General features: G+C 38.5%; 1 protein-coding gene across 2 annotated transcripts in view; it reads left to right on the forward strand.

Moving 5' to 3' along the window:
- Positions 1 to 7,337, forward strand: part of LOC129535740 (pregnancy zone protein-like) — a 54,631-nt gene extending 47,294 nt beyond the window's left edge. The window contains exons 30-37 of one of the 2 annotated variants that reach the window (XM_055394331.2): positions 621 to 844; positions 2,516 to 2,734; positions 2,904 to 3,034; positions 3,628 to 3,718; positions 4,902 to 4,970; positions 5,594 to 5,696; positions 6,492 to 6,533; positions 7,168 to 7,337. In XM_055394331.2, the coding sequence (XP_055250306.2) occupies positions 621 to 844; positions 2,516 to 2,734; positions 2,904 to 3,034; positions 3,628 to 3,718; positions 4,902 to 4,970; positions 5,594 to 5,696; positions 6,492 to 6,533; positions 7,168 to 7,190 (902 nt within the window). In that variant the 3' untranslated portion in view covers positions 7,191 to 7,337. The remainder of the gene's footprint in view (positions 1 to 620; positions 845 to 2,515; positions 2,735 to 2,903; positions 3,035 to 3,627; positions 3,719 to 4,901; positions 4,971 to 5,593; positions 5,697 to 6,491; positions 6,534 to 7,167) is intronic. The other variant, XM_088837363.1, reaches the window with a different exon arrangement.
- Positions 7,338 to 12,718: the final 5,381 nt, after the last annotated feature.

Raw genomic sequence — 12,718 nt, forward strand, 5'->3', positions numbered from 1 at the left:
ACCTAACATCTCTTGGTAACATGGATGATTTTATCAATTCACACATTATAGACCTCTAAACAGTCCAGTTTCTAATATCACACAAGGATGTAATAAACACAAAGACACGAGGTGATTTACTGGAACCTCAATGTACTTTCTTGGCAAAGATTAGCTTGATTGGTGATTATTTAATACTTTCACTTCATGTATGTCTGGGCTTCCCTGATAGCTCAGTTGGTAAAGAATCTACCCGCAATGCAAAAGACCCCAGTTCAATTCCTGGGTCAGGACCATCCCCTGGAGAAAGGAAAAACTACCCACTCCAGTATTCTTGGGCTTCCCTGGAGGCTCAGCTGGTAAAGAATCTGCCTGCAATGCGGGAGACCTGGGTTCAATCCCTGGGGTTGGGAAGATCCCCTTGAGAAAGGAAAGGCTACTGACTCCAGTATTCTGGCCTGGAGTATCCTATGAACTGTATAGTCCACAGGGTCGCAAAAAATCGGACACAACTGAGAGATTTTCACTTCACTTCATGTATGTCCATTCACTAGGTGAGCTGTCATTACAGGTATCATTCATGAATTAGGTTTTTTAAAATGTTCTCTAAGCTGAAGATGATATCCTTTTTTATTTCTAAGAGGACTCAATCCACTGGCAACGTCCTAGGAAGACTCAAGAAGTTAATGAACTCTACAGTCCACACCGGGCTCCTTCTGTTGACGTGGAGATGACATCTTACTCCCTCCTTGCCTATCTTACTGCCCAGCCCGCCCCATCTTCAGAAGATCTGTCTGTGGCTACACAGATTGTAAGATGGCTCACCAAGCAACAGAACCCCAATGGGGGCTTCTCCTCCACTCAGGTCTGTGAAGAGATTCTAGGAAGAAAAATAAATGTACTAATACCTATGTAGACACAACCATATTCTAAGAGTTGAGTAAGTGAATAGTGTTTCTAATTTATATTTTATTCTTGCATCACCAGAAAGGTTTCAGCCTCATTATTTTATACTTGGATTATTTCTCTGTCCTCTGAACAATCTCTCATATTTTCTTTTCTTAGTGAATCCTCTTCTATAAAGTAACCAATCTTCCTAAAGCAATGTTTTCATATAATTACTTCCTTTAGGGTCTTTCCTGGTGGTTCAGACTCTGTGTTTCCACTGCAGGGGGCTCAGGTTCCATCCCTGGTTGGTGGGGGAACTAAGATCCTACATGCTTTGTGGCATTTTTCATCCAAAGACTAAAATTATTTTGCCCAAAATATTTCCTCTCCTCCGTAAACATGAATAATCTTGTCTAATAAGGCTGATCTCTTCGCTTTTCCTGGAATTGGCTCTCTCTTTTCCAGGTCTTTACTGCCAATATGTCCCTTCCTGTTACTGCCTTCTTTTCTGTCTTCATAAATCTTTCTCACTATTCAGAGATAATCTTATTTCTCATCTTCTTCACAGCCTTCTCTTATTATGAATACTAGCTCCAACTCCTTCTTTCTGAATTTTCCCAACAAATATTGTTATAGAAATGTATATATTACATGTGTCCATGCTCAGTCACGTCCGACTCTTTGCAACCCCATGGACTGTACCCTGTGAGATTCCTCTGTCTATGGGATTCTCCAGGCAAGAATACTGGAGTAGGTTGCCATTTCCTCCTCCAGGGATCTTCCTGACCCAGGGATCAAACCCAAGTCTCTTGCATCTCCTGCATTGGCAGGCAGATTCTTTACCACTCTGCCACCTGTGAAGCTCATAGAAATACACAGAAATATATAGATTATTGAAATGTCTTCTGCTGCTGCTAAGTCACTTCAGTCGTGTCCGACTCTGTGTGACCCCATAGACAGAAGCCCACCAGGCTCCCCCGTCCCTGGGATTCTCCAGGCAAGAACACTGGAGTGGGTTGCCATTTCCTTCTCCAATGTGTGAAAGTGAAAGTGAAGTCGCTCAGTCGTGTCCAACCCTTAGCGACCCCTGATAGGATTGCAGCCTACCAGGCTCCTCCATCCATGGGATTTTCTAGGCAATAGTACTGGAGTGGCTTGCCATTGCCTTCTCCGGAAATGTCTTCTACTTTATGTCAAATATTTGAGTCTTAGTCCCATATGTACATTGTAAACTACATGAATGAGGAAATTGCATTTCCCCAAAGTACCTAAGGGTTTCCAGATGGCTCAAATGGTAAAGAATCTGCCTGCAATGCGGGAGAGCTGGATTCAATCCCTGGGTTGGGAAGATCCCCTGGAGAGGGGAATGGCTATCCACTACAGGATTCTTGCCTAGAGAATTCTATGGACAGAGAAGCCTGTGGGCTACAGTCCATGGGATCACAGGGTCGAACATGACGGAGTGACTAACACACACAAAGTACCTAGAATAGTTCATGATGAATAACGAGCACTGAATAGACTTGAAATCCAGTGAATGAACGGTGTTTGTGACTAAGTAACTCTGAGAGCAGCATGATTATGGTTTATATCCAGTATGATTTAGCCACCTTCTTCTCCTATAATTTCTGCACCCATCTTTTTTCAGGATACAGTGGTGGCTCTCCAGGCACTCTCCAAATATGGAGCAGCAACTTTCACTAAAAGGGAGAAAGCAGCTACTGTCACTGTCAAGTCTGGAGAGACCTTCTCTGAAGAATTCCGAGTAGATGAAGCCAAACGTCTACTGCTGCAGGAGGTGGCTTTGCCAGAGATCCCAGGGAAGTACAGCACAGCCGTGTCAGGGTCGGGATGTGTGTATATCCAGGTGAGACATGCCAGGGTTCCGGAAGTGTCACAAATGGGAGATCAAGTCTAAAAAAGTAGATCTGAACTTCAAAGCAGAAAATGAAATGTGTACCAAGGGGAAATATAAATTACCTGGAAGCAATAGATTGAGTGCAAAAATAAAGACTTTTTTTCCCCATTTGTTTTAGACATCCTTGAGATATAATATCCTGCCCAAGAAAGAAGTAAAAGGTCCCTTTACTCTGAAAGTTGAAACTCTCCCCAAGAATTGTGATGGAGTCAGCGCTCACAGGAAAGTCCAGATTCACATCAACATTAGGTAAATCGTAAATTGCTACCTGACCTTTGTAGACTATGGTGAAATTGATTTTCTGGTGCAGAGGATCTTCACTGTCCAGGGTCATACATAATAAATAAGAAATTCTTGCAATATTTATTCAAAAGAAAATTTTCTTCACTCTTAACCAAAAAGCCTTAATGTTGAGAATATGATGTCACCATAGCTGCAGAGTATGACTTCTTATGAGTTTTTCAAACAACTACGTGCTCAGTTGTTCAGTCATGTCCCACTCTTTTGCAACCCCATGGACTGTAGCCCGCCAGACTCCTCTGTCCATGGAGTTTTCCAGGCAAGAATACTGGAGTGGGTTGCCACTTCCTTCCTACCCAAGGCGGGCCTTGTTGCCAAGCCAGGGATCAAACCTGCATCTCCTGCATTGGCTGACAGATTCTTTACCACTAATGCCACCTGGGAAGCCCCCCAGACAGTTATAGCAGAAGCAAATAGAGTAGATGGTGAAGTTGAAAGGTAGACAGGGATAGGAAACACTAGAAATAAAAGACAACTTCTGTCTTGAATGAAGTCCAGAGGATTTTGTTTGACTGCCTTGTCCGTGCACCTTGACTTCACAGTTACACTGGGGAACGCCCCAGATCCAACATGGTCATTGTTGATGTGAAGATGGTATCAGGCTTCATACCTGTGAAATCATCAGTGAGAAAGGTAAGCCCTAAATCCCTTACAGATAGCAAAGTCATGGCAAATAAATACTGTAAATTTTTTTTTTATTCAGTTCTTCAAGATGTCTCTCAAACTTGTGTCTCTAGTGTGTGTTTCCATTATTCGATCAGTGGACATCCTAGTTATATGGTCTCAACTATAAGATGTAAATCATAAACATGGTTAATAATTCCTTGAGACTTCTAGGAATGCGTAGTGCATTGAATTATCTTTTCATTATGTATAAAAAGGAAAAGGGAGACTACATCATATGTATGTATGTATATATAGTCTCCATTTTTAATTTTTTTTTCTGAGCTTCTCCTTGACATAGAAGAGAAAGTTTTTCTCTCTTCATCATTGAACAAATGTTTGCTTTAGAGTTTTTGATCATTTTCCTTATTGGGTCAAGGAAGTTTCCAATTATAATTTACAAAAGTTATTGTAGCAAATGGGCCCTGTGTTTTAGTTCAAATCTTTTTCTGTATTTTAGATGACAGTGATTTTATTTTTAATTAGTATAATAAATCACATTGGTCTTTTAAATTCTGAAGCAACATTACATTCTTAGGACTAACTGGACCTGGTTGTTGTGTTTATTTTTTAAAATAAATTTCTAGATTCTGTTTGCTTATAAATGGTCGTGTGTGGTTTTTTTTTTAATATCATGACTAACACTCAGTTCAGTTCAGTCACTCAGTCATGTCTAACTCTTTGCGACCCCATGAACCGTAGCACGCCAGGCCTCCCTGTCCATCACCAACTCCCGGAGTTTACCCAAATTCATGTCCATTGAACGGGTGATGCTATCCAACCATCTCATCCTCTGTTGCCCCTTCTCCCAGTGACTGACACTGGGGTATATTTTTTGTTTCTTACATTATTCTTACTGGTTTCTGGTATCAAAATTATGCTAGACGCAAAAGATGGGGAGAAATATCTTTTAACCTTCCCCCTCTCCTTTTTTTTAATATAGTTAGAAGATAATTCCCTGTCTCTGTATGTAGATAATAGATAGGGAGGGTGTTTAGTCAATGTTATTTTTATTACTATTGCTATTATTCTTGAGGAGATCAAATTAGAGTGTGATGTTCTGAGAAACCACTTAGAACATAAATATCTGAAGACTATCTCGGCCTAAAAGTCCCTTATCTCATACCCTTTGGTTTATCCTCTGCATCTACAGCTCCAGGAAATGGCTCAGATTCAGAGGACTGAAGTGAACACCAACCATGTTCTGATTTACTTTGAAGAGGTAAGATTCTCTGTGACTCTACTAGATCCAGAAGAGCCTCTAGAGGTTCTAACAAGCCAGGTTCCAAAGAGTGTACTTCACATACAAGCTTACCATGTTACAGAAGTCTCTGGTATAAGTGTTAGTCACTCGGTCATGTTCAACTCTTTACAACCCCACAGACTACAGCTTACCAAGCTCTTCTGTCCATCCAAGAAATTCTCCAGGCAAGAATACTGGAGTGGGTTGCCACTCCCTTCTCCAGAGGAATCGTCCTGACCCAGGAATTGAAGCCGGGTCTCCCACATTGTAGGCAGATTCTTTAGCATCTGAGCCTCCAGGGAAGCCCCATATTGTAAAACTCCCTTGTATTTCATTTATGAAAAGGGTAGGGGAGGAAAATAGTGATAGAAGAAAATGAATCCTGGCTAAGTCAACAGGCTTGATTTACTACATTTCACTGTCTGTAGAATTGTCTTCTTGCCCTTCTCTTATCTGTCCTTGAATGTATTATACAAGTCGGAAGCCATCTCATTCTTTCCATACTTTTTGGTACAGAGAATAGCATAAGTACAGGGTTTGATAATAACGAAAGAGAGATTCAGTTAATCTTTGATTCCAATTCAGTTTTCCTGTCTCTCCAGTTAACCCATCAAATCCTGAGTTTCTCCTTCTCAGTGGAACAAGACATCGCAGTAAAGAATTTAAAACCAGCTATCGTAAAGGCATATGATTACTATGAGACAGGTGAGTGAGATTCAGACACGCCAAGCCTTGAAAGGAAAAAGATGACTAATCTAGAATAGTGTCACCATAACTGAAGGAATACTCCACAATCCCTCACTGGAAGAAAGAGTGAGTTTATGATCACAGGATAATCTTGTTCGTAATACTTGTCCCCCAACAAGTGTTAGAGTCTTTCTTATAAATCAATCAGAGAGCAATAAGGGGATCAATTCTTTCTAAATTCTCCTATGAAGTTGTTTGTTCTACATTGAATTATTCCAGAAAGGAAAGAAGAGTAGCAATAACTTAAAAAAAAAAAAACATTTCTCAGTGCTAATGTGTGCTATGAGACCCAAAATTTGATCTATTTTTCACCTGGGCCTTGGAGACTCACAAATTTGGGGAAACTGTGTAATATATCAGGAAATTCTTTGATTTACTCATGACTTTGAACTAGAAACTTACCAGCGTCTTAGCATGCTGGTGGCATTCCAACTTAACTCTTTCTTAGAAAAGAAAATGTTCAGAGCGGAAGGTACAACTCCAATAAGAAAAATATAATTGTGAAAAAGGGCTATACAGTGTCCTACAGAAAGTCAGTTATCCATTTGTGAACTTTGTGTCCAAGCCCACCTTTCTCTTAATTCCCACCAACTAATCCCAAGTGGCTTAGTACAAAAGAAGTCCTTTTATTGGCTCTATAACTATGCTTTCTACTTTCTTTCATAGCTTACACAGTTTATTTACAGTTAACTACTCATGTGCCTATTACTGCATGTCTGTCTTCACACTGTCTCATTCTTTTTTGCATTTCAGAGGAAATCACCATTGAAGAGTACAGTGTTCCCTGCAGTGCTGGTAAAGTATAGACAGTAAAATCTGATGCCAATGAAAAGAAAATAAATAAACATTTGTTGTCTGCATAAAGCTGCTTCTTGAACATTCCCTTAACATATTATAAATCTCCTTGGTGAATCATTTATTAATTGAACTATCTCAGATGTATTATAGACGTTCACAGTAGGAAAAAATGCAAGTAAAATATAATTACATGTATCTAGGTTGACTTGTTTGAGGATGAATCCAGTTATTTGCCACATACAAAAGCTAAATCATCTATTATTTAGTTTATATTTCTGTGCTCAGTGGCGATATATTTATCACCCACGGCCTTTCTGAGATGTTTGTAAACTTACACAAGTTAAAGTCAGGCAACTTTTCACTCTAAAATTGTCCATATAATACTGTACAAGAGATGTGATCTATAAGAGGTTCCTTTTGGCTGATTGACAGGGTTCATCTTTGAGAATACAACACTTGCTATGAGACCTTCCACTCTCCACTTTAAAATATGGAAAAACTGAGAACAACCTTATCAATAAAAATAAATAAGCATACTAAGTTCAAATATTTATCATTAAAATATGAAAAATTATTCTGTTATTAGATCACAAAATTTTCCTAATATTTCTATCTTTTCTTTACTCTTTAGAATCTGAACATGGAAATGATTGAAGATGGTAACTTGTGGACCTCATCAGATGAACTGCTCCAGAAACAAAGAACAAAGACTTGTCAGAAGAGAGGATGGTGGGAGAAAGAAGGGACAGGAATTGGAAGTATGCTAAATTTGTATGTTGAATAAATTTATGACATTTATAACTCTTTTTATCAATGTTATATTTTCCTTCTGAAATATGTATCTATTCTCCACAGTGGTTTTTTGTTTTTTTGGTTTTTTTTTGGCCACTCCACATGGCATGCAGGATCTTAGTTCCCCAAATAGGGGTCTAACCCTTGCCCCATGCAATGGAAGCGCAGTATGTTAACCACTGGACACCAGGGAAGTCCCTGTAGTGTTTTTAAAAATACAGAAAAACTACACAAAGAGGTAACCAAAAAAATCTGTAATTAAAAATTAAATTCCAGAATCTGCTTTCTGAGAAGATGGGGGAAAGAAAACAATATTTGTAAATATTGGAAACAACCAAAATGTCCATCAAACTAGCTGTGGTACATCCATACCATGGAATACTACTCACTAATGAAGATGGACAAAGTACTGATACAAGCAACAACTTGGATGGATCTCAAAAACTTTACACTGAGTGAAAAGAAATACAATCTCTAAAGGCCATACTGTAGGACTCCTTTCATAAAACACTCTTGAAATGACAAAACCGTAGAAATGGAAGATACATGAGTGGTTTCCAAGGGTTATGGGTGCTAGGGAAATGGGAAAAGGAGTGTGACTTATAAAGGGATTGCATTAGAGAGAGCTTTGTGCTGAAGAAATCCTGCATGTGTGGAAGCAAAAGTCCTAGTTTGAATTTTTACATTTAATTCCATCTCAAATTATTTTGTTGTCTATTGTGTGCTATATGAGTTGATATCTAAATTGACTTTTTTTCTCACTTATGTAGCCTTCTTTATAGTCCCAGAAACAGTGACTCCTTTATCACAAATTAAATTATATATTTAAAGATTTGTTTCTAAATGATTTATTCTATTTCACTGATTAACCAGTTTATTCTTTCATACGTACTAAAATATTTGAATTACTGTAGCTGAAGGAAATGTTGTAATTATTCAGCTGGTCAGTTCTTGCCTTTTCTTTGCAACACTAAGCTTATCATTTATTCCAGGTAAAATTTTGAAATTTTTTTATGATGTCAGTTATCCCTATAGTCACATTGGGTATTGTCAGGAGATTCACTGAATATAAAAAAATGTATAATGATTATGAATGTCAATTTTTTTACAATATTTAGCCTTCCTTAGTCAGACACATTTTATCTTCATTTATTCAACTCACAAGAAGTGAATTCTAATTCAGACTTAATTTCTGAATTTGGACTGAACTGCAAAATGAAAATTAAAGATTAATTTCACAGGCATAAATAGCAAAAATAAGTTGACAGAATAATAAAATGTATGCATGCATGTGTGCTTAAGTTCCCTCAGTCATGTCTGACTCCTTGCAACCCTGTGGACCATAGCCTGCCATGTTCCTCTGTCCATGGGGTTTCCCAGCCAAGAATACTGGAGTAGGTTGCCATGCCCTCCTCCAGGGGATCTTCTCGACCCAGGGATTGAGCCTTCATCTCTTATGTCTCTTGCTTTGGCAGGCGGGTTCTTTACCACTAGCGCCATCTGGGAAACCCAATGAAATGTATACAAATAGACAAATTAAAAGATAAGGGCAGAAATAAAATTAGAAAATAAATAAAGACTAGAACAATAATTGTCATTTGTTTATGAAAACCACTGAAAGGTTTTTAAAAGGAGAATTATTTCAGAGTTGTATTATAGGTAGTCCATCTTCTAGGCAATGGCAGGAAAAAGAAAGCAAGTTTTTTTTCTGATCTTTCTGATTTTTGATAGAGTCATTTGTGCAGAACTGTTCTCTTTTCATGCTTCTGATGGTTTAGCACAAATATCTCTCTTTTGACTTGTACAATTCCATACCTTAAAAAATTATTTTTCCCCCTCTTCTGTACAGTCAGACCTCTTTGAAAGCCAGATCTATATCTTAATCATGTCTGCCGCCTGTTCACCCAACACATTTCTGGGAATATAGTAGACAGTGAAAAAAATGGGTCAGTACTGAGTGAGCATATTCCCTCAAGCAGAGAGATAGAGGAGAAAAGGAATAATGCATAAGTTTTAGCACATACCAGTAGAGAAAATGAGCCAGAAAGATCATTTTCACTCAAACCTGACTTGAATTGCTTTCTGTTTCACAAACACATAAAACAGATTTTCATACTTTTCCAAAGTCAGAGAAATAAGAAGAAGGAATTTTGGTTATTTATTAGGACTTGAGGCAAAATTTGCCAGCTTCCCAGGTGACTCAGTGGCAAAGAATTCATCTGCTAATGCAGGAGACGAAGGAGACACGGGTTCAATCCCCGGATCAGGAAAATCCCATGGAAGAGGAAATGGCAACCCACTCCAGAAAATAATTCATGATATAAATTAATAAATCTATGAGTCATGAATATTGCTAGACTTAAATGCAAATGTGGGTAAAAAGACTGATTTATATTTTAATCTGCTCTAGTACAGCCTTTCAAAGAATGGTTTATTAGTATGTAATACAAAGCAGAAGTATTGCTGAAAATCTTTCTTTTTTAATTGAAGTATAATTGACGTGCAATATTATGTTAGTTTCAGGTATACATCATAATGATTTGGTATTTAAATATATTATAAAATGATCACCACAGTAAGTCTCATAACCATCTGTTACCATACAAAATTATTACAGTATTGACTATGTTCCTTATGGTAAGTATTACATCCCCATGACATTTATTTTATAATCAGTTTTGTACCTCTTAACCTCCTTCACCTGTTTCACCCAACCCCCCACCCACCCTTCCTCTGGCAACCACCAGTTTGCTCTCTGTATTTATGAGTTTTTAGATTCCTCATACAAGTTGGATTGGCCCTGGTGGCGCAGACAATAAAGAATCTGCCTGCAATGTGGGAGACCTGGGTTTGATTCCTGAGTCGGGAAGATGCCCTGGAGAAGGAATTGGCAACCCACTCCAGTATTCTTGCCAGGAGAATACCCATGGACAGAGGAGCCTCATAGGCTTAAGTCCACAGGGTCACAAAGAGTCGGACATGACTGAACACCAAACACACACATATAAGATCATACAGTGTTTGTCTTTCTCTGTCTGATTTATTTCACTTTGCATAATACATCTAAGTTCACTCATGTTGTCAAAATGGCAAGATTTCTTTTTTTTTTTTAACCAAGTAATATGCTATTCTTTAGCCATTTATCTATCAATGGACATTTAGATTGCATCCATAATTTAGCTATTGTAAATAATGCTGAAGTGAACATTAGGGTGGATATATCTTTTCAAATTAGTGTTTTGGTTTAAACTTTTAAGAACCTCTGAAAGTTGAAAAACAATGACAGAGTTTTTACTTGGGCTCTAAAATCACAGAAGATGGTGACTACAGCCATGAAATTAAAAGACTCTTGCTCCTTGGAAGAAAGAAAAGCTATGACATATTTAAAAAGCAGATAAAAAGCAGAGACGTTACTTTGTTGACAAAGGTCCGTCTAGTCAAGGCTATGGTTTTTCTAGTAGTCATATATGGGTGTGAGAGTTGGACCATAAAGAAAGCGGAGCACTGAAGTATTGATGCTTTTGAGTTGTGGTGTTGGAGAAGACTGTCAAGAATCCCTTGGACTGCAAGGAGATCAAACCAGTCAATCCTAAAGGAAATCACTACTGAATTTTCACTGGAAGGACTGATGCTGCAACTGAAGTTCCAATACTTTGGCCACCTGATGCACAGAACTGACTCACTGGAAAAGATTCTTATGCTGGGAAAGATTGAAGGCAGGAGAAGAAGGGAACAACAGAGAATGAGATGGTTGGATGGCATCACCAACTCTATGGACATGAGTTTGCGCAAGCTCCGAAATTTGCTGATGGACAGGGAAACCTGGCATGCTGCAGTCCATGGGATTGCAAAGAGCTGGACATGACTGAACGACTGAACTGAAAACTTGTTTTATTACCTGCAGTAACTACAAAGTCAGAGGAATTCCTCTCCTCTAGAAGCCTGCCCCACCCAAATTCCCAAGATCCTGGGCCTGCCAGGAAACAATTTTCATTATGTATGGTGCCCTATATGTCATACACCATGTCAATTTCCTTTGAGGACTTTGTAAATATTGACTGCACCCATATTTCTCTATTGTGAGCTTGTCATGACTGATTAAATTAGAATTATTTTCAAAAATAATTTTTCTGGTAGGCCTTAATTACACAATCAATCTGTCCAAATTATGTCTAGATTTTTTTTTAAAAAAAGACATAATCTTATTAAACTAATGCAATTAACTATGTTGCCATGAAAATTATGGAGATATTTTTACTTTTTCAGTAAGTTTTTCTTCTGAATTTTAAGAGAGTTAGTGCAAATCAGATACCATTCTTAAATGCTTTGTTTCCATCTACAGAAACAGAATCTACTAAATTGGGTGCTAGATATAGAGCAAAAAGAGGAAGGGCTTCCCTGGTGGTTCAGGGGTAAAGAATCCTCCTGCCAATGCAGGAGACGCGGGTTCAGTTCCTGGTCCGGGAAGATCCCACATACTGAGGAACAAAGCCTGTGTGCCACAACTCCTGAGCCTGTGTTCTCAAACCCTGGAGCCACAACTCCTGAAGCCTCCGTGCCTGGGAGCCTGTGCTCCACAACAAGAGAAGTCTGAGCACCTCAACTAGAGAGTAGCCCCCGCTCACTGAAACTAAAGAGAAGCCCACCCAGCACAGCCAAAAATAAATAAAGTTTTTTTAAAAAGAAAGAGGAAGAACTTTTCCCCATATCTGTTAAAAATACATTTTAAAAATACCTATGTGTGTGTGTGTGTGTGTGTGTGTGTGTTGAGTTGCTCACTTGTGTCTCACTCTTTGCGACGCTTTTGGACTGTAGCCTGCCAGGCTCCTCTGTCCACGGAATTTTTCAGGCAAGAATACTGGAGTGGGTAGCTGTTTCCTACTCCAGGGGGATAAAGACCTATCATATTTTAAATAAATATCCACATTTTAATTTCCCTCCTTGTTCCTTCAATCCTGGTAATTCTTATCCTGCTTGATCTTAGGCGAAGCATTCTCATGAAGTATATTTGCTTTTAAAGTTAAAAATGTCATAGAAAATCTGTCTTGAGCCACTAGTACAAATAACCCCAGTCAATCCCTATCTTTACTATTTACTTGTCTTTCCCAGTGAGATTTTTACTTACATACGTTTTCAAGTTATTAGTATCTTTTCAGCTTAAAGAAGTCCCTTTAACATTTCCTGTAAAGCCAGTTTTGTGGTGATAAACTCCTTTAGCTTTTGCTTCTATGGAAAACTTCTTCTCTCCTTCAGTTCTAAATGGTGGCCTTGCTGGGTAGAGATTCTCAGTGAGAAGTTTTTTCCTTCACGACTTTAACTATATCTTGCTACTCCATTCTGACCTGCAGAGTTTTTGCTGAAAACTCAGCTGATAGTCCAATGGAAGTTCC

The sequence above is a fragment of the Moschus berezovskii genome, chromosome 6 (assembly GCF_049115385.1).
Source record: "Moschus berezovskii isolate FMDL1 chromosome 6, NW_MosBer_1.0, whole genome shotgun sequence".
Lineage (NCBI taxonomy): Eukaryota > Metazoa > Chordata > Mammalia > Artiodactyla > Moschidae > Moschus > Moschus berezovskii.